This window comes from Nilaparvata lugens, chromosome 1 (genome assembly GCF_014356525.2).
Source record: "Nilaparvata lugens isolate BPH chromosome 1, ASM1435652v1, whole genome shotgun sequence".
In the NCBI taxonomy this organism is placed as follows: Eukaryota; Metazoa; Arthropoda; class Insecta; order Hemiptera; family Delphacidae; genus Nilaparvata; species Nilaparvata lugens.
In genome coordinates, this window is record NC_052504.1 from 79,627,598 (window position 1) to 79,653,995 (window position 26,398).

Here is a 26,398-nt window from a genome sequence, read left to right on the forward strand (position 1 = left end):
TAATCAATTTAGAAATTTTGAGTTTGTTTTCAATAAACTTCTCCATTTTGATAATTAATTGGAGTTGTAGAGTATCCTATTAAGCGAGCAATTTCATAATTTCATATTTTTATATCTGGTTATCTGGTTATTTTTGTTCAACGGATCTCGAATACGGCTCTAACGATTTTCACGAAATTTGGAACATAGTAGGTTTATGATATAAAAATTCGATTGCTCTAAGTCTCATCCCTGGGAAAACTCGCTGAAGGACATGAAAAGGATAATTCATCCTTGGAAAACAGATGATGATTTCGTCGTCTGTTGATAACAGAAGATGCGTGTGCCTGTGTGGGAGATCAACTGTGTAATCAATTAGCTTACCGTATCTCGCGAGAAATCTAGAAATTTTAATTGGCTCGATCAAAATAATCTGATTTGTTGACATGATATGGTATTTTATTATAATATTCATAGTTATTCACTATTTTACAGTTCTAAGTCATTAGTGAGTGTTATTTTGTTATTCAATTTGGTTTGTAAATAATCTAAATTGGAACTTTCTTGTTTTTAAATGTTTGGACAGAAAATTGAACCTGAATTCAAGTGTATGGAACATAACCTACTTTCTGGACTATTAATATTGTATAAATCATAATTTGGAGAAGAAACAGTTTTGGGCTGTGCCTGTTAGTCCTTCCCCAATCATTTAAAGAATTGTGCTCTGTTTATCAATAGTTTATAAATAAATAACGAGCAAAGCTCGGTGCCTCGTTATTTGACTATGATGTAGTTAGAGAGTATAGAATATACATTCTATACTCTCTGGATGTACTGTTGAAATTTATATACTATTCAACATCATTGTACAATTTATATTATTTTTTTATTCCCTATTATTTAGTTTCCAGACACATTCTGCCATTCAGAAGTTGAAATTTGTTTACATTTTTATGTTTCAGAAATTCCAAGTTGACTTTTCAACAGCTGTTGTTAAAAGGTTTCCAGTCAATATTTTGATTGATTAGTGTTTCAAACAATTCTTGAGCATTTTATTCATACTTGGTGATAGATATTACTATAATGCTTAGCCACTATACGGATTGTAGTGAATTTTAGTATATGACGAAGGTTTTAAAGTAAATATGAGTTGAGAGTGTTATCGAGATATTCAGGATGCTTCATTATTTCTGAAACGTTTGCATCGTGTCTTGTGAAAGGTTTCCTAATAGCATACATCTGCTACAGGCTAAAAATTAATCTTGGTGGATTGCTGAGTTCAAGCGTAGATCAATTCGGGTTTGAAAGATAATCTCGGTGGATTGCTAAGATCGGGATCAGGCTAAAATGAGATAGAATCAGGAGCAAAAATGATGATTTTGGACTACAACTTAGACCTGCAGCTAGGAGGCAGGTTAAGTTCGGGATTAACCTATTAACTCGCTATTCTTTTGATTTAATTGAAATACAGTGTCAAATTGAGGTTCGTCTTTGAATTCTGAACAATTTCACTACCCACCAAATCATATTTGAAATGTTTTTCAACTGATTTTTCAAACATACTAAGATGAGAAAGTGAAAATAAAAACACCTTCAAGCAACAAGAAAATTCTATATTTCTCACGAAAAGGGGTCCGGGGGGCCTACCCCGAAAATGTTTTAGAAAAATTCCTTAAGTTGAATTTTGTTCTGTTAAACACATATAAAAGGAATCTGAATCTGAATCTGAATCCTCCTGTCCTGATATATCCTCCAAAGTTGCGCTAGTCCTACGTTGCGCCAGGGTTAACCAGACCCGATCTCAGCAATCGCCCCTAAATGATCCAAAATCAATGAGTCATTGAGGTACCAGGTTAACCAGGAGCTCATTTGATATTGGTTAAAGTTTAAGCTTGAAGGCTCTGATTAAAAATCTGGATTCTCACTCATCAGTATCAGTGAGAGTGACCGGCAAAGTGAAAATATAATCCCCATTAGTTCTAGCTGGACTATTCCCACTAACTTAAGCCCGGCCGATCAAGTATGAATACTCTCATTGGAACTTATAGGGAATTATATTATCACTGTAACGGACACGTTGATGTAACTGTAACAGACACCGCACTGGTATGTGGCAATCAGTGTATTTCATACACTGGTGTATTCATAGGAAGTCGTACACTGATGTATGATAGGAACCTATCCACTCGACATCATCATATCAATGATGATCCTTTCTATTATAATTGAGTATTGTGGGATTGAACAGAGCACCGATTTAACAGAGATCTGATAATGAACAAGCTCAATAAACAATCATGAATCTATATGATACGTCTACAAGATATTCTTGGGTAATCGTGTTGGAAAACTCTAGTGCTATCAGATTCCAGCATCATGCAGAGCATTTATCACTAGCCTGTTTAATTACAGAAAATAACTAAAACCCATGTGATATTTCAAATTTTGAATTAAAGTAGAGTTTAATATGAAATATCACAAGTTAGTAAGAGTTTTCTATATATTGTAAATTCAAGTAGCTCTATTGAAATACTTTATCACTAGCCTCATTTGACAGATCTCTCACGAGTCTGTTTACTCGACTATTCATTAGATATGAATATTCATTTTTTTAGTTTGACTAGTAAGTTGATGGATCGATCTGTAAATTTTAAATTTTTATCTTCCAATCTGTAAATCAAAAATGGTTTGTAAACTCAATGTTACATTAGGCAATAGCCTATAGTATAGTAGCAACTACTGTATTATCAATAAAATTCCATTCTTTAGGGTAGGTGAATGCTCTCTAGTGAAGGTTACATGCATAAAATGAGAAGACAAGTGTTTTGGTAGTATCTGTACAATTTATTTTCAATGTGCGCGTGGTAACAGGTGATCAATGGGATGGGAGGATGAGCGTTGACAAAACCAGTCAGTCAGCAATAGTTGTTGTAGAGAGAGAAGGTGGGTGGGGGGAAGAAGATGGCTTAGTAGTATCCGCCCTCGTATGCGGATGGCTTGTAGGAGCCATCGTCGTACTCGTTGGCGGCATAGCCGTGGTATCCGGAGTGGGAGTGGGTGGAAGCCTTGGCAACAGCGGCGAAATGGGCTGCCTTGGCGGCGGCTACCTCAGGGGTGTCCAGAGGCACTCCAGCCTGGTGGTAAGCGGAGTAGGGGGCGTAAGAAGCATAGTGACCAGCGGCGCCTCCGGCCTTAGCGACGGCAGAGAAGTGAGCGGCCTTGGCGGCAGCGACCTCGGGGGTGTCCTGGGGCACTCCGTTGACGGGGGCTGGGGCGTATGCACCGTGGGCACCGTAGGCACCGTAGGCGGGGGCGGCGTAAGCGGGGGCGGCGTAGGCGGCGTAGTGTCCAGCGGCACCTCCAGCCTTAGCGACGGCAGAGAAGTGGGCAGCCTTGGCGGCAGCAACCTCGGGTGTGTCCTGGGGCACTCCGTTGACGGGCAGAGGGGCGGGGGCGGCGGCGTAGGAGTAGGCGGGGGCGGGAGCGTATCCGCTGTGAGCGGAGGCCTTGGCGACGGCGGCGAAGTGAGCTGCCTTGGCGGCGGCTACCTCGGGGGTGTCCTGCACGGGGGCGGGAGCACCGGCACCATGGTAGGGGTAGGGAGCCCAGCTAGCGCTGGCTGCTGCTACGAACGCGCACAATACAATCTGCAAACAAAATACATATTCTATCAAATGCTACACGAAATCAGCATTTCACACAGGGCTACAAGATTGTATACAATGTGTACATGTTCAAGATTGTACACAATACAATCTACGACCAAAAACCTATTCAATCAAACTCTATACTAAAGTAGCATTGAACACAGTGCAACGAGATTTACACAATACATTCATTGAAATGAAGAGCTTTTGATTTCTTCGAAGTGTTGAAGTTGTTAAAGTTTCAGAGTTTGTTTAGAATGCAAAGTAATGAAGAGCTACATGCAATGTTTTGTTGCCTGGCAATATTGCAATGTTATTTGAGATGTTTGTAGTTGTCACTCTAGCCGCGACCGTGGCCTTATAGCCTTAGATGTAGATAGGGAAGATTACATAGCAAATGAGGTGGTGGAGAAGGAAGAGAAGAGGAGGGCTGAGATTTCAAGATTATTGAGGTTTGATTATTAGATGTTATTTCAGTTTTCAAGTTTATCATCAGCCTCCATTTTTAGAATTATCAAGGGTGGGAAGAAAAAAGCTATGGACGAAATGAGAGGGAATTTTTAGTAAGGGATGATAGTCTAGTAAATAGACTGCTGCAAATGTGTTTGGGATGAATGTCTAATTGCTGTTTTACTTGAAGATCAAATAGGATGAACAAATTGCAATAAGACATTGCAGAAATGATAGAAATCTCGAGTGTAGATTCAGGTGAATTTAGAGCAAGAAATGGAAAATGGAATGCTAAATTCTGTTCAAATCAAAGATTAGCATGAGAGAATCTTGTTGTTGGAGAATAGAAAAGCGAAAGTCGATATTCTTTTTGGCGATCACTTACCCAAATGTTGGAAAATTACAAGTATCTTGCATGGTATAATATGAGAATGTGCTCGATTAATTTATGTCTAACAGTGAGAATTCTAAGATATAAACTTCAACTACTGTAGAGAATATGAGTCATAGTGAGAATTCCTTTATCATTATCACCACGTGTCTCTAGATGAAGTACTCACTTCACCCACATTCCTCCTCTCCAAGTTCAATTACGAGTTCCATAATCCGTTAACGCGAGAAATTTAATACCGCTTGATACTAGTGGAGAATCCAAGTTGGATGAGATAATGTTACAGAATTGAATCATCTCGCGGTGAATAATGGGCTATTATGTCAAGTGCAAGTGTGAATGAATGGTTATAGTAAGAAACAGGTATACTACGCTCCAATATTCCTTCCTCCTCGTACTACAGCGATGCCATTGAGAAAACCAGTTCCACTCCATAGCTAACTTAATAATTATTATCAAGTTACTTGGTAACTACTGGATCACATCGCAACATTGTTGAGCTATTATCTCTCACTTGTTTCCTGAAATAATACTCCTTCGAGATTATTGGAGTGGAATTTTAATTGTTCAAAGCCTGTAATGAATTTATCGTACAAGGTATTCTAATTGGGTTGACTAATTTGTCATTGCAATATATGGATTTAGGTCTGAAGTTTTTGTTCGATAAGTTCTCGATCAAGACATTTTGCTGTAATATATTTTTTATAAGCATCAAGTAGAAAATTCAATTACTTTATGCATTTAAAACTGATTACGTCTTCTATATTTTTGCATTATGAGATATATTTATTATGAAACATATAGCACCGGCTTGATCTAAGAAATGAAATTCCAGGAATTGTTATCACAATTTTGAACATTGAAGGAATTTCTAAAAGAGAAATTATTTTTATTGTACCTTTTGTATCAAGTACACTGAATGTTCTTCAAACTTTGTAACTGAGTTTATAAGTAATACATTAATTTTATCAAAAGATGTGATGAGAGAATATCAAATTCCAATAAAAAAGGAAATATAAGTTAGAGATTGAGCTGTAAAATTGAAAATTGCAATTAAAATATCCAATAATTAAAAGTGATTTTGAAGCTTGAATGGTAAGAGGGGAGGGGGTATTCATCAACACTACAAAGATGATGGAGATTGGTTAAATTACGGTTAGTGAATTAACTCTTAAATAAAATTCAACGCTTGGGAAGCTAGTGCATGTAATTTCAAGACGTTTTACTGATTTTCACGACTTTCCACGATTTTCCCGGCTTATTATGATGAAAATATTATTTAATTCAATATTAGAGCTAAAGATATATTTGTACGGTATCAGAATATCTTGATGGATATCACATATCACATATTAGGTACGCAATAAATAATCATTTGGAAACATCCAATGACATTGATAAGATATATGAATGAATAAGAATCAGATATTTCAAAGAGCATGAGAAATAAGATGGTTCAATAGTGAACTTTGATATAAAATTGAATGATCTAACACGATGATAGAAATTATTCTGAATTAATGTAACAAACAGGAACGATAACTAGAGAGTATCACGAGATAATATGAATAATAAGGAAGCAAAACAGAAGGAAATTAGCTTTGTACTGTATTGGAAGATTGGAAGTTTAGAGGTTCAAGTGAAATATACCGATTGTATAATAGAAAAAATGCTAGTGAAGCTAGTCAGTTGAGCAATGCGTAGTACTTATTTTGAATGAATTATTTTATGGAAAAGTTAACTACTCACGGTATCCAAGGAAAGTTTTGAATTGATGGAACAAACTACTCACGGTAACCTTACACGGGAATATCGGATTGCATTAGATAATTGAAGTAGAACGATACCAGTGATAAGCGATGATAAGGCTTTGACCTTGAAGTGGCAGCGGGGAAAATTTAGACGGCGCGATGCTGGATGTTGCAAGTGCTAATGAACTCTTCCAAAATATCCGTTGAACGCTTCAAAACACAAATCGGTAGAGAACACAGGTAGGCGATAGTAGCACTGGCAGCAGCGATTATCAATGCGTTGTTGCGAAGGATAATGAAATTGCGCGGCTAGACACAGCGTGAAACTGCGCTAGTTTCTGTGACGGTAACTGCTAGAACTAGAATTGATAGAACTGTCGAGGTACTGCTAGAACTAGAATTGATAGAGGTACTGACCAAAGGAGACATGTTGGCTGGCTAACTGGTGGACCTCCTATCGTTGAGGATCAGGACTGTCTGTGTGCTGTTGGAGTGGCGCGCCGGGTTTATATACTTCCACCGCTCTACACTGGTCAAGTGCTGCGGTCACCACACCACCGCCTCTCCACATGTCCTTCATTCACATCTATATGCATAATACATAGAAAAATCCTGCTGCACATTTTTTTGCCCGTCGGCAAATTAAGGCCGGGAAATAATAATTGCTGCCGGGACGATTGCTAAGCTACCTGCCACAAGGTGACCCTCCTCCTCCTCGTTTCTGCACCGCCGATTTGGGCATACCACTGAACTTGACACTGTCGTTTAGTCACACTCAACATTCCACATATTCGATTTTCAATCTTGTACCACAGATAAGACATACATTTGATGAGACATTTCAGAAACAGATAAGATATACATTGAGTGAGGTATACTTTGTTTTACATTCTTCCATTGTTGTTGATCTTCCAAAATTCTATCATCTCTCCATACTGGGTGAGATTGCCTTGATGCTATGGAGCACTGGTCATATTATTTTTGACTTTCGGCCAAAGTACCATGTTTTACAAAGAGGGTGATCACCTTGATGTCACTTGGACTCCATGTCAAATAGCTGGTATCAGATGGATTTTCAATTATACCGAAACAAAGTTGGAAAGATTCCAGGCAAATTCAAATTAATCTTCATCAGTATTCGGCGGCTTCAGAGTGAAACAATGTGGGCTGTTGAGACATGCAGAGCAAGGAAGAAAAGGAACGTTTTCTTAATATATAATGATTGGCTTATTTAGATATGTAACATAAAAGACGTTGAAGTTTTAGCTTTTTATTTAGTTTCGTGTTTACTGACTTCTAAATGTAACGATTTCTGTTGTCATGCAATACAAAACAAAGAATGGATGGATATATGATTTCGATTCAAACCAGTCGTGCAACGCTCTAAGGAGAGTCAACTGGCCGTAAGATGTTTCAAGTATTACGTTCATCCCGGTTATGTTAGTTTGAAAATCGGAGTTTTCCGCTTGGGATCAATAATGACATTTTCAGTACTATCCCATTTACAAATTTAGAACATGATTTTTCAACAAAATCTATAATAGGGGAGAAACATTATAATAATAAAGTATGATGAAAATCTCAAACGATCATCAAGAAATATCCTGGAAACATAAGAACTGGAACAATGTTCAGGAATAGAATTGCTGTTCTCCAATTTTTGTATTTGAGCATGTTGGAAACCACATTTGTTCCGTATTTGATGAATTATTCTGATAGTACTGTACTTCAAATCGAAATTTCCACAAGAAAATTTCAGCTTATCATGACATTTTCTATCTTTCAGAAAGGAATAAATGATACATTATTGATTTATCCATGAAAACATGGAAGCGAACAGGATTTTTCTCAAAAAATTTTCTATTCATTATTCATTTATCCATGTTAACATGAAAGAGAACAGGATTTCTCCCAAAAATTTCTTCCATAACACATTAACTATAAAGTTACTACCATGTAACTACAATGTAATTACAGTGAATAATTATTACAAAGTAAGAATACAAAAACAAAACTATGTAGACAATAAGATCAGTTGTCCATTAAAAAGTTGGAAGTAGAGTATTCAAATATTCGTAATTTCCAAATTTTAAATTCTATTTAATTTGTTATCCTTTTTATCGTTCTTCATCTTCTGGGAAGAGAGTAATAAGAGCTACAAGAGTTGTAATTCCAACATATTACAAACAAGTTGAGATGAGCAATTTCTTATCCTTCCCATCACAAATGCTCTCATCTCTAAAGAACAATGGTAAGTAGTAACATTCTGCTTTTCAATAGAAATTTTTACTGGATTTCTAGCCATTCCTTAGTTCCAGTGTGATTTCTCAAACAAGGCCGAGCTTTAGAGATTTCTTGGTCTAGAGGAATGGGGGATGATCTGAAGGAATGACAAACAAGATTGGATTAGGAACTGTCCTAAGCTGCCTGATTCGATTTGAAGCAAGAGATCGATCAGACTTAGTGGGAAGTTCATGAATTGGTCGCCTTGAAAATGAGTGTCCTAAGCCAAGTCTCTTCACGTTGATTTGTCCCATTCGAACGTAATTCAATCAGTAAATACAGAATTTGATTAATTCATTCATCATTCTATTGAACACTTATTTTATCATTTATTCATTTACTAATTATTCGTATATTTCATATAGAATTTTGCTCAGCTGGATACTTTGAAAAAAGTTCACTGGAAAGTGGAAAACATTAGGCCAATAATATTCATAATTGGTTCAGTGGTTCAGCTGAGGTCCAAATATGTAAAAAAATATAGTCCTAAATCAGAATCTTCTCCTGAACTCAGCTAAGAAGTGAACGTTGTGAGGACGTCTCAACTACACCCATAACCCGTATCTGATGTTTTCTGATATCTATGAGCAGCCTTCAATCTTAAGAAAAAGGTACCTGAAAATTTTATTCTAAAAAAAATAGTGAGTTAAGTTAGCCTCTTTGGCTCCTGAACTGTCGCTCGGGTATTCAGGAGGTTTGTGGAAAAAGTTTCTAATTTCAATTTGTGAATTAACGTATCTACTGTCTATCATCAGTGTATTTTTTCAGATCTAGTGATTCGACACAATTTATTCCACATTCCTGAAATTCCTGATTTCCCTAGATAATTCAAGAATCATTAATAGATTATTTAAGCACTAGTAGAAATCACAATTCAATTAAGCAAGGCAACATTTTCAAAGCATTTGATTCGGGAATAATTCACAACTTAAAAGAATTTAATGCTTTGGGATGATATGGGAGGGTGAAAAGTACTTTTATCATGTCTTGCTACTCTCCTACTCATGATCAACTCGATGAAAAACCTGAGAATGTGCGTAAACTAATGTGAAATGCAATACTGTATTTTGTTTACATTGAAGTTAAGAACAAAATAAATTTACGTCTATATTCCTTTTTTCATGCTCACATGAGCTTTTAGCTTGTGCGTGGGTGATAGAAAGAGTAAGGGTGATTAGATTAGATCAGTGGTTTTCAAACTTTTTACTTCAAGCCCCCCTGCATAATTCAGCTGTAAGCCGGACCCCCTACATGTTTAAGCATAGACAACTACACATGTTGTACATATACGTATATACCTACATATTTTACACACAATAGGCTATTATTTTATTTAGTTGAGTTTTACACATTCCATACATAACCCAATGTTGCAATAGTTTCAATCATAATAAAACAACAAATTCAATACAAACATTATGATTTATTCAGCTACTATAGTACATAGTTGTTATTTTTGTTTCTCATAGAAATATTGACAATACAAAGAGCGTCAGTGTGAAGGATGAGCTTGTTTTTTTCGCACAGAGTTTGTTGAAACAAGGTGTCAGCTCCGATAACGCTACTCTAAGTTCCTGGGTCACATCCAGTCTTGATCTATATTCACTTTTCATGGCAGCTAGAGCAGAAAACCCAGTTTCACACGGATAAATTGTAGCAAATGGAGTCTATATCTTCAATGCCTTTTTACTCAAAATGGGGTGTTCCTTTCGCACACCAATCCACAAGGATGTAAGAGAATATTCTTCAAACTTCATTTTAAGCGCAAAGTCACCTTGGAGATCAATGAGGCTTTCTTTTTCTATCATGTTGAGGGAGCACTTATTGATTGAGAATTTGAATTTAACAATACGGTTGATATAAATATTTTTTGAGTTAAAAATAATCATATGTAATTTTAAAAATAAAAAGATTGCTTATTGTAATTATTTTAGAAGTAAATTTAAAACATTTTCCAACTATGCTTTGCGCCCCCCCCTGAGCATTCATCGCGCCCCCCTTGGGGGTCGCGCCCCACACTTTGAGAACCACTAGATTAGATGATCAAACGTCCATGCGTAACGGCGGTGAACCGAAATATTCTTAGTGCGAAATAGTCTTAGTATGCTACGTCATTTTGACGTCACCGGGCATGCGCAGAAGGCCGAAATAGAAATAGTAGTCATGCGCACTGGTCGAAATATTCTTAGTATAATGTCGTCATCAATGACGTAATTGCGCATGCGCTGTACAGTTCTACACTATCACAGCAACAAGTTAATGCTCACGCACACGAGTCTGCGTGATCAGTGTTACCAACAATAGAAACTCTAAACTATATTTTCATATGGATTCCTACAGCAAGATTTCTTTCCTAGCAATAGCTTGGCGCAACATCAGATCATTACTGTAGTAACTCAAAAAAGCTGTTTTGTGGGAAAACAGCTTTCATGTTTTTACTCTAGGGGAATTATCTATTAGAAGTGAGCTATAAACAATCAATATTCATTTGATGAATTAATAGATTACTATGGCATTTCTTCCCACCTTACCATTCATCAAATCGATTTTTTAGGCTAAATAATTTTTTTAAGGAAAATATCAACTTATTTCGAGTTGATACAGTAATGCATAGGAAGTTAAGTTCAATTTTTCTACTTGATATCATCTGGTGAAATTTAAACAATATAACATTTTAATTTGGAGATTGATTAATTAGTTTATTGATCATATTAGCAATTATTAGTTTTATATTTCATTTCAAATTAAGGGTCAAGTTGAGGGTCTCAACCAACTTATTTTTTAATTCCTCACACTAACCTTTCAAATCAATGTGAAGTGACTGTATTCAAATTCACACCATTCTTCTACAACGGATGATTATTATTTTCAAGGGTGCCCAGGGGATGCATATTAAATGGGGGGGGGGGAGTTTCTTAATTCAGTGGGTGGGGGGAGGGTGCGTTCACCCTTGTTATCATAACAATAATTTCAATCTTTTAATTTGTTCCCTTCAATAGCTTCAATGCTTCACATTGAGTTGTTTGCCTATTGTAAATACCAACCAATATGTGGTATGCGAATAGATACTATAGATATTATAGACTAACATGATACCGTAAAACATAATTTCGACTTAGATTACATCATCATCATAAGTATTTTCAATGTCCTTTTGAATGATATTCTATTGATTTGGAATGTTTACTCAAAATCAAGAGGAAGAAGACTTTCAATGATATAAAATGAAACACATGTTGCAATCTATTATTATGACAATAATCCAAGGTTATACTCCATGAAGTTCCATGATGATTTTGCAATTAAATATTCGCAATTGCATTTCTTTTGTATTCCAAATTCTCCAACAACTCTTCAGTTAATTATTAATTAAAATATAATTATATGAGAGATTTTGAATATTAACATTAATAATTAGAGCTTACACATAATATTAAAATTCATATTCATAATCATATTATGATGACTGCTGCAATATATTGAAATATCAATATTTCGATATCTTTGCCTTTCAAGTTTTCTTCAATTTTTAAATGAGAAAGTAAGACTTTTAAAGATACAGAAAAAATTTAAGACTTTCAAGATACAGAGTATTGAATATAGACTTTTGAATACCGATTTCCATTCAAGATGAATCACTGAAGTTTATACGAAGTTTATTTGACCAAGCTTGTACTTGAAATCGTTTTGGATAGGGCCTATGAGATACTTAGGTTTCACTCCAATTGAAATTTCGTGGGGTTACTAACCCCCCTCCCCCGTCTATGCGTTCTTGAAATTCTTTGGTTCTCTTCAAATCAATAAAATTCTTGTGTGGGGGTCCCACAAAAGCTAGTGATGTAGTATGACTGACGAAAATTTGTATAGATGGGGGGGAGTGTGTGTAGAAGCTAATTTTTTTTCTGAATCAATCCCCCCATTGAGAGGGTAAGGGTTCAACCGAATAAAGCAAGTTTGATAATGATCTTGATGTGTTGTGAAAATCATTACTTCAATACTTCAGTATCTTATCATTTAGAACACTTTATAAAACTTTAATAGCCTACACTTGATAATACTTTAATATATACTTAGCAATACACAAAATTATGGTGGAGAGGCTACTGATCCATGACAGACGGCAATCATAAGTGTGGTGATTTAAATTTCGACAATGTATAGGATGTATTGGGCCATCTATACATGGTCGAAGATTCAAGATAATACACCATAGCTCTCTAGAATCGACATCCACGAGAATAACATTCACAACTATTTAAAACTACCATAAACTAGAACTTCGCTTTGCTCTTTGAATAGGAAATAGAATTAGTGTTAAGAAGCCAATCTAATAAATGAATTCTATATAATAAGAAGCCAATCAATTGTGATAGTGTGAAATTGAGTGGGTATTATTGCAGTTGTTTTTTGTGTATCAGGTCTAAACCTGACGTAAAATTCTTAAAGTATTTTTCATTGAAGTTCCTGGCTCATAGTTATTAGTTGCTAAAATAGGTGACGATTAAATATTGCTGAGAATCTGTGCATTTGGATGAACGAATCCACTGTAAGCTTCCAACTAATCACAGAATCAAATAGATTTTTAATAGTAGTATAATGTCAGTAAATTTTACAGGAGAGGAGACACTCTCCGCCGTTTACATTGGTGCACAACGGTGGGATAGACTGCAAGAGTGTCTTTCGAACCTCATGTCTAAGAAGTAAGATAAGAAAGAAGTAAGGATAAGAAGTAATAACTTTAGTTAGTTCTTAGTTCTTGAAGACCTAAACTTTATTTTAGTTCTTTGTAATTAATATTGCACGTTGTGCCATGAAGATTAACTAAGTCATGGTATAAAGAAATTCTCGGCGACATAATTTGATATCCGGTGTGAGGTGAAGAGGTTTATAGAACACCTCCACCGGTTACAGATTGATATCCGGTGTGAGGTAAATTGATTTATAAAACACCTCCACCGGTTCATTATAAAATACCTCTCTAGTATTCAATGTATTGATATCACTGCGACTTTGATGCTGCCTCTTCTTACAAATAAATACTCCCCTCTCAATGGAATACTTGAAGAAAATGTTTGCAAACTGGCTAGGGAAACAATAGTCCCATCTGTACTCCCAGAATTCGAAAAACTATACTATAGTGTGAGGCTCAGCTATTGTTGTAGATATTCTTATTGTTATGAATATTCGACACTTTTCTTCGAAACCTTCCAGATTGTAGACTGGACAGAAAATAAGCCCTTGTGAGAAAAGCACAATGTTTCTTCCGAAAAGAGTTTCAGCTAGAAAAGGTTTTGTTATGGAATACGTTTGAACCTCCGATAACATAACCCTATGTTTTTGGCGACCCATTTCCCTCTTAGCAGGTCACTTTCGACTCATTTATGTAATTCGAACAAGAATGCAGCTTTCAAAGCCAAACAGCAATACAAACATGGATACAAAGAACTTCTTTCCTCTTCAAAGAAGATGAGTGAATATTTCAAGATGATAATACAATATTGTCCATATATGATTTTCTAATAATAAGGATGGAGAAGAGAATTACAATCATATTACTTTCTCTTATAATCATATTCATTCGCAAAGTTGAAATAGATCTTTCCTGTTGAATCCATTAAATGGAATGAAACGTGAAACGTGAATTATCTCGATTTCTGAGTTTCAAAAATGGCCATGAAAATTTTTTTGTGGAATCTATCGATTGGAACTCAACAGTTATGTAATCAGGGTGATTCCCCCTGCCTAGAACTGTGGTTCTCACCTCTCAAATTTTCAAATTCAGTATTCTTTTGATGAAAACGTGAATTTTCTCGATTTACGAGTTTAAACTAGCCATAAATAATTCCGTATTTAATTTTTTCATTATAACTTACTGGTTCTGAATCTACGATGACCTCCTCTTCATAGAACTTTCATAATCGATATATATTTTTGTGCTCATCTGACCAAAATACATTTATTTTGTAGAACTTGAAGGGCATTATTTTTTTGAATCCTGTTGTTCCAAATATTTACTTGGAACTATTGTCATAGCTCATAAGGAACTGTAGAACTATTGATTCTACATCCAGAATAGTCAATTTTCAATGTAGTTCTGGATAATGTTCTTCCTACTTCACACTGACGTTGATAATATATAGTAGTCAAGCGCTGGCTTATCTTCGACCTCTATTATTCGTAGTTTTGCATGCATAAACTCTCAATAATTCATATATTCTATATTCTATATTCATACATCAAGAATCAAGGGGAGAGAAAGATAATGATTACAGTGTGGACTAATGGCTAACTAATTAAGTTGATTGAATATTTTTTTAATCAGCTTATAATTCTGAAATTTTTCATCTGCCATTTTAAAAATATGTCAATAGTTTCAATTTCAAATTTGCATTTTATAACTATTTTCATATTGTATTCGATTTTTTTTACAATATCTGTGATTGATCATTGAATATATATTCATTATTTTGCAGTTTGAATGATTTATTCATAACTATCCATAATAAGTATCATCCTCCTCCCACTCCTCTTCCTCCTCCTCCTCCTCCTCCTCCTCCTCCTCCTACCCCTCCATGAGACGGCGGCCCAGTATTTGTATTCAAAGGCAAAATGCAAGAACAACCCCTAAAAAGATACTGGAAAATATATTCTTTTCATACGTGAACACATAGTTAAGACTAATCTAACATGATTAATTAATGTGCCTGCCTGATTTTCCCTCTGCAAGTCTACAGAAGAGTTAGGACAATATCTGTCACATAAGTGTAAAGTGAGATTTCGTCCCCGAAGATTGTATGTTCCAAGTTTTTAAAACTGAATTAATCATGGAAAGGGTAATTAAAAATGCTCTACAACATCTTTTTGTATATAAAGTCTTAAAGCTATTCTATTTCGGAGCTGGCAATACTGGTACAGAGAATTTATAATACAATACAAGAAGAATCACACAAAGAATGTTTCGTTTAGGCTACCATAAGTCAATAAATCAATTTTCAAGCAATCGTTCCAATATGTAGCTCCAAAAAACTCCAATCAACTACCATACGAAATTAAATCATCTGAAAATATTAAGTCTTTTTACTTTCCTTGCCCTATTACCATAGGTAAGGAAAGTATTGCTTTCCGAAAAAAAATTAAGGTACCCCAATATACAAATTTCTATACCTTTCAAGGTCCCCTGAGTCCAAAAAATTGTTTTGGGTGTTGGTCCTTACACTATAATGATCCGACACGAACAATTTCGATCAAATGCAATAGAAGATGGCGGCTGAAATGGCGAAAATGTTGTCAAAAACAGGGTTTTTCGCGATTTTCTCAAAAACGGCTTCAACGATTATGATCAAATTAATACCTAATATATTCATTGATAAGCTCTATCAACTGCCATAAGTCCCATATCTGTAAAAATTTCAGGAGCTCCGCCCCATCTATGCAAAGTTCGATTTTAAATTCCCAATTATCAGGCTTCAGATACAATTTAAACAAAAAATTTCTAGCGGAAAAGATTGAGCATGAAGAACTGTACAATTAATGTTCAGTAACATTCTCACCTAAAATTGAAAATAAGCTTGGAATTCGAGAAAATGTTATTATTAAATTGCAAACTGTTGATTCTATTAAAACATTCACTATAAAGAGATAGCAGACTTCTTGTGTCTCCAGCGTTATTGTCCTGTCACCAGCTGGCACAGATCTTGGAATAGTAGACTTGAGATGCGCGTGAACACTAGCGCCAGGTGATCAATTTTCATAACGGCAAGGAAAGTAGTGTGAATGCGCCACACCAGATTTTTTAAAACTTTTAAGAGCTTGGCTGGTGTCTTTCCAAGAATTAGTTTTTCTTGATGCAACACTGACATAAGTATGAATATGTTTATAAAGAAACAGATACATAATAATATACAGATTCAGCATTATACATATACATTTTTTCTCTTTTCGATAATTAGAATCGTGAATAACATGTGAGAGATAAATAGTTGAGTAGTAATGGTTTTTAATACATTCATATAAAAAATAATAATGATAGCCTACATTTTTTGAATATTCCAGATAAATTGTATTGGTTGTATATTTTTGTTCACATTGGTTTGCAGACGTCACGGAGTGCAAGAGATTTTTAATTAATGCTGGACTCAAAAATCAATGGATTTTATTTTGTATCATTTCAAATCAAGTTATAACCATTTATGTAATTTTTCTAGTAATGATGATTATTTTATTTTTTCTGTAAGTTGACCACGAATACTGGTTAGAGTGATCAACTTAGTACCTATTTTTAAACTGTAATTTGCTATGTTTTTGTGAAAAGGAATCAACAAATTTCATTTCATTTTTTCATTTTGAATGTAATTAATTTTACGAGAGCCATGAGAGAAGCCTTCTTTTATAAAAGGCCTTCTCTGATTGGTTCTCGTAAAGTTAATCACGGTTAAAATTTAATCGGCTTCTGTGCAACAAGGCCTACCTTTTCAAATTCATCTGATTTTGAAGCTTCTCTTCAATTAGATTGATAATTAAGTTATAACTGTGTTATAACTCTCAATATAATGTCATAACTCTCATAACACTGTTAAAACATAATAATCACTTGATATGTATTGAGCCATACCTTTGGTTTTATTAGGGAAATTGATTTGGAGCATTTATTTGCATAAATCAATATACTTCATAGGTAGCGGATAGCAAGATGGACCCTGTTGTCATTATATTTTCAAATGGCTGCAAGGGACCATTCCGTTATGCACTACCATTCAGGGTAAAAGAGGATCTTCGAGCAATAAACGTTCCCTTTTAGGTTATCTTACTGTTGGTTATGGATACTCGGCATTCTGTGCGACGTCATAGTTCCTAAGAATATTCTGGTGATGTCATAGTGACTAAGAATATCACTGCATGTGTATGCGCGTGCGTACGTTGCCCTGTGACGTAACGTACTAAGACTATTTCGTACTAAGAATATTTCGGTACAGCGGGACTCGAACTTACGACCAGGTGGCGCTAGCAGACTGAGAAATGCAAAGCCTAGTCGTCTCGGCTAGCCTGGTCGGCCAAACCACTACTAATTGTGATACTGTTCATTAATAGGTACATAAATTTTATTAAAATATTGATGATTGTAACAATAATCTCTCGACAAACAGTTAGGAATCTATTGATCAGGGTATTGGTAGAGTTCGAATGGAATAATCCGAACACGAAGCATACTACTAAAGCTTCATTGTTGAAGTACAATATTGAACTACAGCGTCACAGTGTTCTGTATTGGTCATGCTATCAAGGGAGCTGTTTTATTTCAAACGTTTTGTCAACACCTCTCGCCGTTATTGAGGTAGAATAGCTTTTTTAGTGGAGTACAGTCGGACAGTTTTCCCTCAGTCACTCTTGTTTATTCCCTTTCCCGTTCATTTCCATTTCAACTCGACAACTGAGAGACTGCATCAAACTGCGATACTTGTTTTCATGTAAGCGTGACAATCCTAATTAATCCCGGTCAAAAGGAAAGCCCACCATGCTCATTCTCATTGGATTGCCTTGGGTCACCAAAACTCTGAAAACTTTCAATAGCACTGCTCTAGTTCGCAATCATGAGTTTTGAAGTTTGTTGTTGGTCCGAAATTTTGTTCCTATGCAAATGTGGTGAGCAAACAACCTACAACTTCTCTAGTGTGGCTACATTTTGGTGCTCGATCACTATTATCACTATTCAATGATATTTTCATGAATAAACCATAACCAATTGCTGATTAATGTGTAAGCTTAATGTTCTATAAGCCTGTTTTTCCATTTCCAATCATTTTATGATAAAGTTTTTCTATCATTATTGCTGAATAAATGAATGAATATATGTGAGGTGAGCTGGATACATTTTTAAACTCTCATCAGTTAGAATCCGTAGACTGGATCTTCATTTATTAGAAAAATATCTGTTGTCATTGAAATTGTATCTAATCTTTCAATTAACATCCAATTTGTCAATTTCTTATCAGTTCTCTTCAAACTTAACAGTAATGGTTCTAGAAAGATATTATTCGTATAGATAGATTTCATTTTTCAATTGTTACTAGGCTTGACGCCTATAGTAACATGGTTAGAATAATATTATAGTTTTACAAATAATTTTATCGTATAGCATACGTTTCTTGTGAATCCATTTAATATGTGAGTGAATAAAAGTAATAATAATTGATAGTATGTTGAAACATAACAGGATTTTCAACTGAAATAGAGTGGCGAGTTATGAATCCAACGATAGCAAAGAAAAATAGTATTCCCTCGTACCTTATTTTATAAAAGGAATTATTTCCGAGCTGAATAATTTATGTTCCGGATACTGAGATAAGAGGAGTCCTTGAGCCTGGTTATCACAATAAACCGCATCCACCCCTTTCAGTCTGGTAGACGGAAATAGTGGAGAGGGTTGATATCAGTGGGAACATCCGACCATAAAACCAACAGCAAGGCCTCCTGGGACCAATCTTTGACAGCAACTCCATTCCGGGTCAGAAAGGGATGGGATAGAATGCCATAAAACAACAGTAGTTGAACAGAGAGTATGTAATTCAACAATTCATTCTATGCTCGTAAATTCTATACACTCTGAGTATGAATCAATGATTTTTCATATCGATAAATCTACCTAATTTTCTTGTCTCATGTATATCTAATATATGATGAATAGCATGAGTATAAACTAAGTAGAACAAAAAATGTTCCTATCCTTATCAGTTTTTTCCACTATACAATCAATTCGAAGAGAAACATCTTATCATCGTAAAAATATTAATTTCAGAGAATATAATATTATTAAGATTTAAGAATCTTCTTTGATTTCTTCAATGACGCCGTTTTATCATGTGGTGAAATATCCAACGATTGATAAACTTTATTGTCAAAAGAAATAGCATAGTCAGTAAAAAACATGATCAAAAGAAATACTTAGGACACTAATTACAAGAAATCCATGAAATGTATGGACATACAGTAGTTTCTATCAAACAACTGACAGAAATATATATGGAGACCTGTGTATCTGTACAGAATAAATACAGCAAAATAAGAGTTCTTATAGTATGATACAATGATCTTACTTTTTCCAAAGAGATGTCCTCTTTTTCGTAGTATAATAATTAGTTCACTACACTTCCTTCAAGAAGATGCATTAACATTTTGAAGAGTAATCATTCACTGAATTGTCTCTTGTCTTGAAAGTTTGAGAAAGCTCAAACCAAAGTGGTACTAAGTGGATAACTTCTCAGAATGTGAAATATATAAAATTATGAAGTTTCACTGTACTTTATAGTATTATAATAATCATTGAGTGCTTAACTATTCAATTTCTACCCCATTAGAAATTAATTAGAAATTATTTGATTATGCAAGTAAATTATTTTTCCATTACCACTAACTACTTATGGGTTTGCAGTATGGGTAGAATGTGAATATGTGGGTGAATGAGTAAATGTAGAACTATATTATCAATTAATTACTTCTCGATCGAACGTCTTGAATCATACAATGAAGTAAAAATTCGTTTATTGGTTCGAACAGATGACGTCACTTAACCACAGTTGAATTTGATAGACGCAAATAATAATAGTCATATCAATATTTTAATATGATACTGGCTGTCATTTTATCTTTAGGGCTACTTCTGAGTATAAATCTGAGTACCCTTATTAAATGATTTAAAAAGGATACTCGGATTTATATATTTATTGATATTTATGTTAGTTATTGGGGGTTCATTTCTGTTCGTACTTCACATGTTTGATAGGATTAGATTGGCCTAGAGTGCACCAGATCCAGCACTTTCATCAGATAAGAGACCAAGAACACTTGCATAAAAATGGGCTAGTTGCGTATAATTATTATTCTCATTGACGAATATGTATTTGTCTTAGGAGCAGGGTCAACTAGTGGGACTACTATAATAAGCCTACCAGCGACCTGACATTGATTCTGGATTAATGAAACAGTAGACATAATGAGAAACAGCGAGAAACAAGTTCGTATCCATAATGAGTTGATTATTCCGTTACATGATTGATAAACTACATTAGGAGTGTAGTTTTAAAAGTATCCTGCTGTTTTAACCTAAGCTATTGCGATCAGTTTAAATTGAAACATCAAGTTTCTAAATAAATGTTGGTGTATTTCTTTGTTCTCGCTCCAGTTTAATGTAAGAGTTTACCATATAGTTACAATAAATCAAGATAATAATGATATTATTAGAAATAGTGGACTTCAATATAAGTGGGTTTAATATAAGTCGAATAAGTCGATTGTGCTAGCGAAAGTGAAGTAGGCCTACGCCTATTACTCAAATTATGATTATCCGATTTTAAATTCCTTCACGAACTATGATACATTGATAATTCACCTAATACTTATAACGGAAATAGAACGCTTAATAGAATTTTTTCATTAAAATAATAGGTTTTATAACGTCACAGAAGTTATTTTCGTTTTTCAAGTAAAGTTTTTATCAACTTCATCTATCTCTTCATTTTATGAGCTATCTAAAAAGTTTGATCATCTCATGAAACCACCCACGCACTTTTCATTACCCACCCAAGGGCATCATACGCACACAAGGGCACTCTTCCTCTCAACGAACATCACAATGCTCTATTCAAAATCAAAACTTATAATATTTCAATAAATCTCATAAAATCAATTAAAATTGTTTTCTTATTTCTGATTTGTCTTCCCTATAAGGTACCCTGTCTGAGAAAACCCTGTGAATTTTGCGGGAAATTCTATTGAAGTACCTCAAGAAATTATATTTATAGTTGTCCAACCACAATTGAATTTTTAGGAATAATATGGCCTCCCACACGGGAAAACAATATTTCGCAGACAATACACCATATTAATATGACTCGAATCCTCGAATATGGAAGTGGGTAATGATAATTTCCATCACTCATCACCCATGGAGATAACTCATCAAGGAGTATAACATGGGAAGTTCATCAAATAGGAAGAATAATAAATTTGAATAATAATTTCAAAGGTCAACTACAATTCGCTTCAAATATATTAAAGTAAGGCTATTCTCACACAATCATTTACGTGGGCTGACTATTGGGCGTGTGTTGATGGTTGGTACTGGCGAAGGCATGAATGAATGAGCTAGCGGAATTCACGATTGTAGTAGGAGTCCTATCAAGATATAAATTTTATATACTATGCAGATGGCGTCAACAATCAAGCAACACGACTCATTTTACACGGAACAAATTTCATGTAGGCCTGTTATTTTGTATCAGGTTGCACCCTCGACACAAGCTAATGATTGTTACGACCTTGTACCTGACATCGCTGGTCCAATTCCATGAATATATAATCAGCTGATAATTTGAATAATGCTAATAATACTCCCAATCAAACTGCAATTCAGTATTTCGAACAAATTTGATATTGTTCAAGTTCGAATATTATTACATTGTATGGCAGTGGATGGCGGTGAAGGTGACATAGCTGACAAATTGTTTGCGAGACTTTGAACGTCACGGATAAATCCTTGCCAGCTCTGCTGGTTGTAATAATTTTCTCATTTTCCTCCATGTTACGGGTCACTGGATTCAGGCTTTTTTTGTCAATTCAGTTATTGATTGTGTTTTCCTCTGTATAGCCTGCACGATTTCTACTACCTGAACATTGGAGAACTAATTTTCATTTTTTACTTCTACTTCCGCAGCTCCTTGTGTATCAGGATACTGTAAACATTTTAATGACAATTAATTTGAAGTTGGATACTATCAAGTTACAAGAGTGAAATAAATTTGTACAGATAAACAGGTTTACATCTCCAATTTTAAAGATATGAGCACCCAAAGTTTAAATCACAGAAATGAGTGATTTGAGTATTGTTATATAGCAAATTAATTTCATCAACTTCATCTATCTCTTCATTTTATGAGCTATCCAAAAAGTTTGATCATCTCATGAAACCACCCACGCACTTTTCATTACCCACCCACGGGCATCATACGCACACAAGGGCACTCTTCCTCTCAACGAACATCACAATGCTTTATTCAAAATCAAAACTTATAATATTGCAATAAATCTCATAAAATCAATTAAAATTGTTTTCTTATTTCTGATTTGTCTTCCCTATAAGCTACCCTGTCTGAGAAAACCCTGTGAATTTTGCGGGAAATTCTATTGAAGTACCTCAAGAAATTATATTTATAGTTGTCCAACCACAATTGAATTTTTAGGAATAATATGGCCTCCCACACGGGAAAACAATATTTCGCAGACAATACACCATATTGATATGACTCGAATCCTCGAATATGGAAGTGGGTAATGATAATTTCCATCACTCATCACCCATGGAGATAACTCATCAAGGAGTATAACATGGGAAGTTCATCAAATAGGAAGAATAATAAATTTGAATAATAATTTCAAAGGTCAACTACAATTCGCTTCAAATATATTAAAGTAAGGCTATTCTCACACAATCATTTACGTGGGCTGACTATTGGGCGTGTGTTGATGGTTGGTACTGGCGAAGGCATGAATGAATGAGCTAGCGGTATTCACGATTGTAGTAGGAGTCCTATCAAGATATAAATTTTATAGACTATGCAGATGGCGTCAACAATCAAGCAACACGACTCATTTTACACGGAACAAATTTCATGTAGGCCTGTTATTTTGTATCAGGTTGCACCCTCGACATAAGCTAATGATTGTAACGACCTTGTACCTGACATCGCTGGTCCAATTCCATGAATATATAATCAGCTGATAATTTGAATAATGCTAATAATACTCCCAATCAAACTGCAATTCAATATTTCGATCAAATTTGATATTGTTCAAGTTCGAATATTATTACATTGTATGGCAGTGGATGGCGGTGAAGGTGACATAGCTGACAAATTGTTTGCGAGACTTTGAACGTCACGGATAAATCCTTGCCAGCTCTGCTGGTTGTAATAATTTTCTCATTTTCCTCCACGTTACGGGTCACTGGATTCAGGCTTTTTTGACAATTCAGTTATTGATTGTGTTTTCCTCTGTATAGCCTGCACGATTTCTACTACCTGAACATTGGAGAACTAATTTTCATTTTTTACTTCTACTTCCGCAGCTCCTTGTGTATCAGGGTACTGTAAACTTTTCAATGACAATTAATTTGAAGTTGGATACTATCAAGTTACAAGAGTGAAATAAATTTGTACAGATAAAGATTGGGTTTTCATCTCCAATTTTAAAGATATGAGCACCCAAAGTTTAAATCACAGAAATGAGTGATTTGAGTATTGTTATATAGCAAATTAATTTCATTAAATATCTATCATGAATTTTCCTAGGTCCTTGTTCTCCTTATAAATTTAATGACATTATTAATTTGTTAAGATATCACTTAGAGGTAAATTTATTGAATTTACAGAACATTAACCAATTTCAGATTTCTGTAATTTAGTTGGTTAGTTGTAAAGTAGTAGTATAGTATAGGATCCTGTTCAAAGCTCCTGTTAAAATATCATTTTGTGGAAAATTTATTTAATTTATAGATCATGAACCAATTTCAAATTTCTGTAATTTAGTGGTTTAATTGTAAAGTAGTTGTATAGTATAGGATGGTGGTGTCTGGAGAAGAGTCGGTAAGTGTCAATTAAATCTTGAGCTTCTCTGACATTTGTTGAGTCCCAGCTATTAGTGAGATTTTACTCATGTTTTCAACTGGGAGAGGCTCAATTATGATAATTTTTCCCAGTTGTGTAAAATATCAGGCCTGCATCTCAGACTACAAAAAAAATCATGAATGAAGCTACAAGAACTATATGATAATAATATTCTAATATTACACGTAAAAATCGGTTGTTTAAGTGCTGCATGAGTACGATGAAAACTGATTATATAAAAATTTATCATTTTAGTTCTTGAACTTTGAGTAGACAAATATGACTATAACTACATCATAGAAACATTGAATATTCAACAATTAGATCCAAAACGCTAACTCATTCCTCATTGATTATGGTCGGGTCGACCAAGTCGGTTCTATTATTCTAAATCTAATTCATTCATCCCTAGCCCCAACTCAAGTTCCCGTTTCAACATGATTTCCTCTTCCAACTTGGTCCTTAGACTTACAAATCTCAATTCATATTCTCTCCCATAAAGTCAGCCAGACCATTGTGAATGTTTCATGGTTTAGAAGTTATCGTAGTGAACAATTCACAGAAGTTTCTCAGTTGGTAACCGACCAATCCAAATTATTAACTAGCAGAGAATATTGGGGCTGTGTTTATTGGTCCAGTAAAGAAGGAGTCAGCTGCAGGAATAGACAACTATTAATCTGTTTCTGGACATTCATTCATCCTCTCATTGTTATTTGGACGGTTGGGCGAGTATGACGCTCAATCAATTAACGTATTTCGGTTGGTGGTATTGTTCTGGTCAGATATCTTCCGATTACAATTCAGTGGTGGTAATGATTGTTATGTAATGACAGGCGGAGGAAGCTGTAGTGAGAGGTGTTCCAAAATTGGTGATTTATGAACTATCAAGTACCCAGGATAACACTGGAGATATACTCATTCACTGAGAGGTATCTTGGATAATAGTTGAGATACTAACTGGCCTGAAATAATTGTAACAATATCCGACACGAATTTGTGTGTGGGGGGAGAGGGCGACATTCCATTCTCGTGCCTAATCTTGGGCTGATGCAATTCATGAACTATCGCACAATTAGATTAATACCTCCCGCTCATGCACTGTTACTACTTTGGTCAGTGTGTTCTGTGTGGTAGGCCTTAAATGTGCCTTCCACTCCAATTATTCTTCTCTTTTGACACCGTGTTTCTAAACTTTCCAGTGCACACGCATGCGCACGCCTGCATCAATAAATCGCATTGGCACGGATCGCTGCAGAATACGATCATCAAATGCAACTAACTGTCCGTGTAGGACCACTCTACATTCCGCAGAGTTGTGACGACACCTCGGCTCTCCACTGCTCCTCAACTGGCTTAATTTGTTGCAAAGGATATTGCGTGGGGCGAAATGTAATTGGTGGTGACCACCAAATTGAACTGACCCTCCATTCCATTAGAAACAGTCTGAGCTTGGTTTCCCAAATATGGATGACTTCCTTAAATATTGCCAAGTTGATACCAGTATTTCTCAAGTGGAAATCTACGCTTATTCATCTATAAGAAGTAAGAGCTTCCCAAATTGCAAAACTTTTAGGTTTTTAGTTACTACTTTGCAAAAGAGAAAGAGTTTTCGGTAATCTACGAGAATTACTTCACGAGTTAAGAGATTTGAACTTGTGTTTCAAAATTGGAATCAAATACACCTATCGAGGTTCGTTATTATCAACTCAACTAACACTCCTTGAACTCTGACAACGTTCGATTTCAAAATTCTTCCTTTTCATTAGCAACATTTCCTATAATTCACTTGAATCTTCCCTATACATTTTGGCTTCCATTTTTTTATTCTTCTCTTTCCTCTCAACACCCTGCACCCTCCACGCCATCCTCTTCTTGCACTCCCCATTCATGTAGCCTAATTGTTCAAAGTTCACCGTTTCATCTTCAAAGGTTCAGTTCTAAGAGTGTCAATGAAATTCTTATTCAATACTATCTCAATTATTATTCTTATTCAAAATTATTCTATTTTGGACTGTGTCATCACCTATAAATTTGGAAGAAAAATACCTTATTATTTTATCTACCAATGTTATATATAACATCAGTTTTATTTGTATCGTGGATAAATGAAAATGAAAATGAAATACAGTTTCTCTTCTTTCCTTCAGCCTGCTCATCTAAATTTTTATCCTCTTCTTCCTTTTTATACTATTTTTTGTTCTCAATCTTGTTCCTCATATTCATCATCTGTATGTATACTCATCA

General features: G+C 35.0%; 1 protein-coding gene across 1 annotated transcript in view; it reads right to left on the minus strand.

Annotated features, from left to right (window-relative positions):
* Positions 1 to 2,802: 2,802 nt before the first annotated feature.
* The window catches only part of LOC111063341, a 33,239-nt gene continuing 9,643 nt past the window's right edge, over positions 2,803 to 26,398 (minus strand). The window contains exon 3 of the mRNA XM_039441947.1: positions 2,803 to 3,626. Within this exon, the coding sequence (XP_039297881.1) occupies positions 2,946 to 3,626 (681 nt within the window). The 3' untranslated portion in view covers positions 2,803 to 2,945. The remainder of the gene's footprint in view (positions 3,627 to 26,398) is intronic.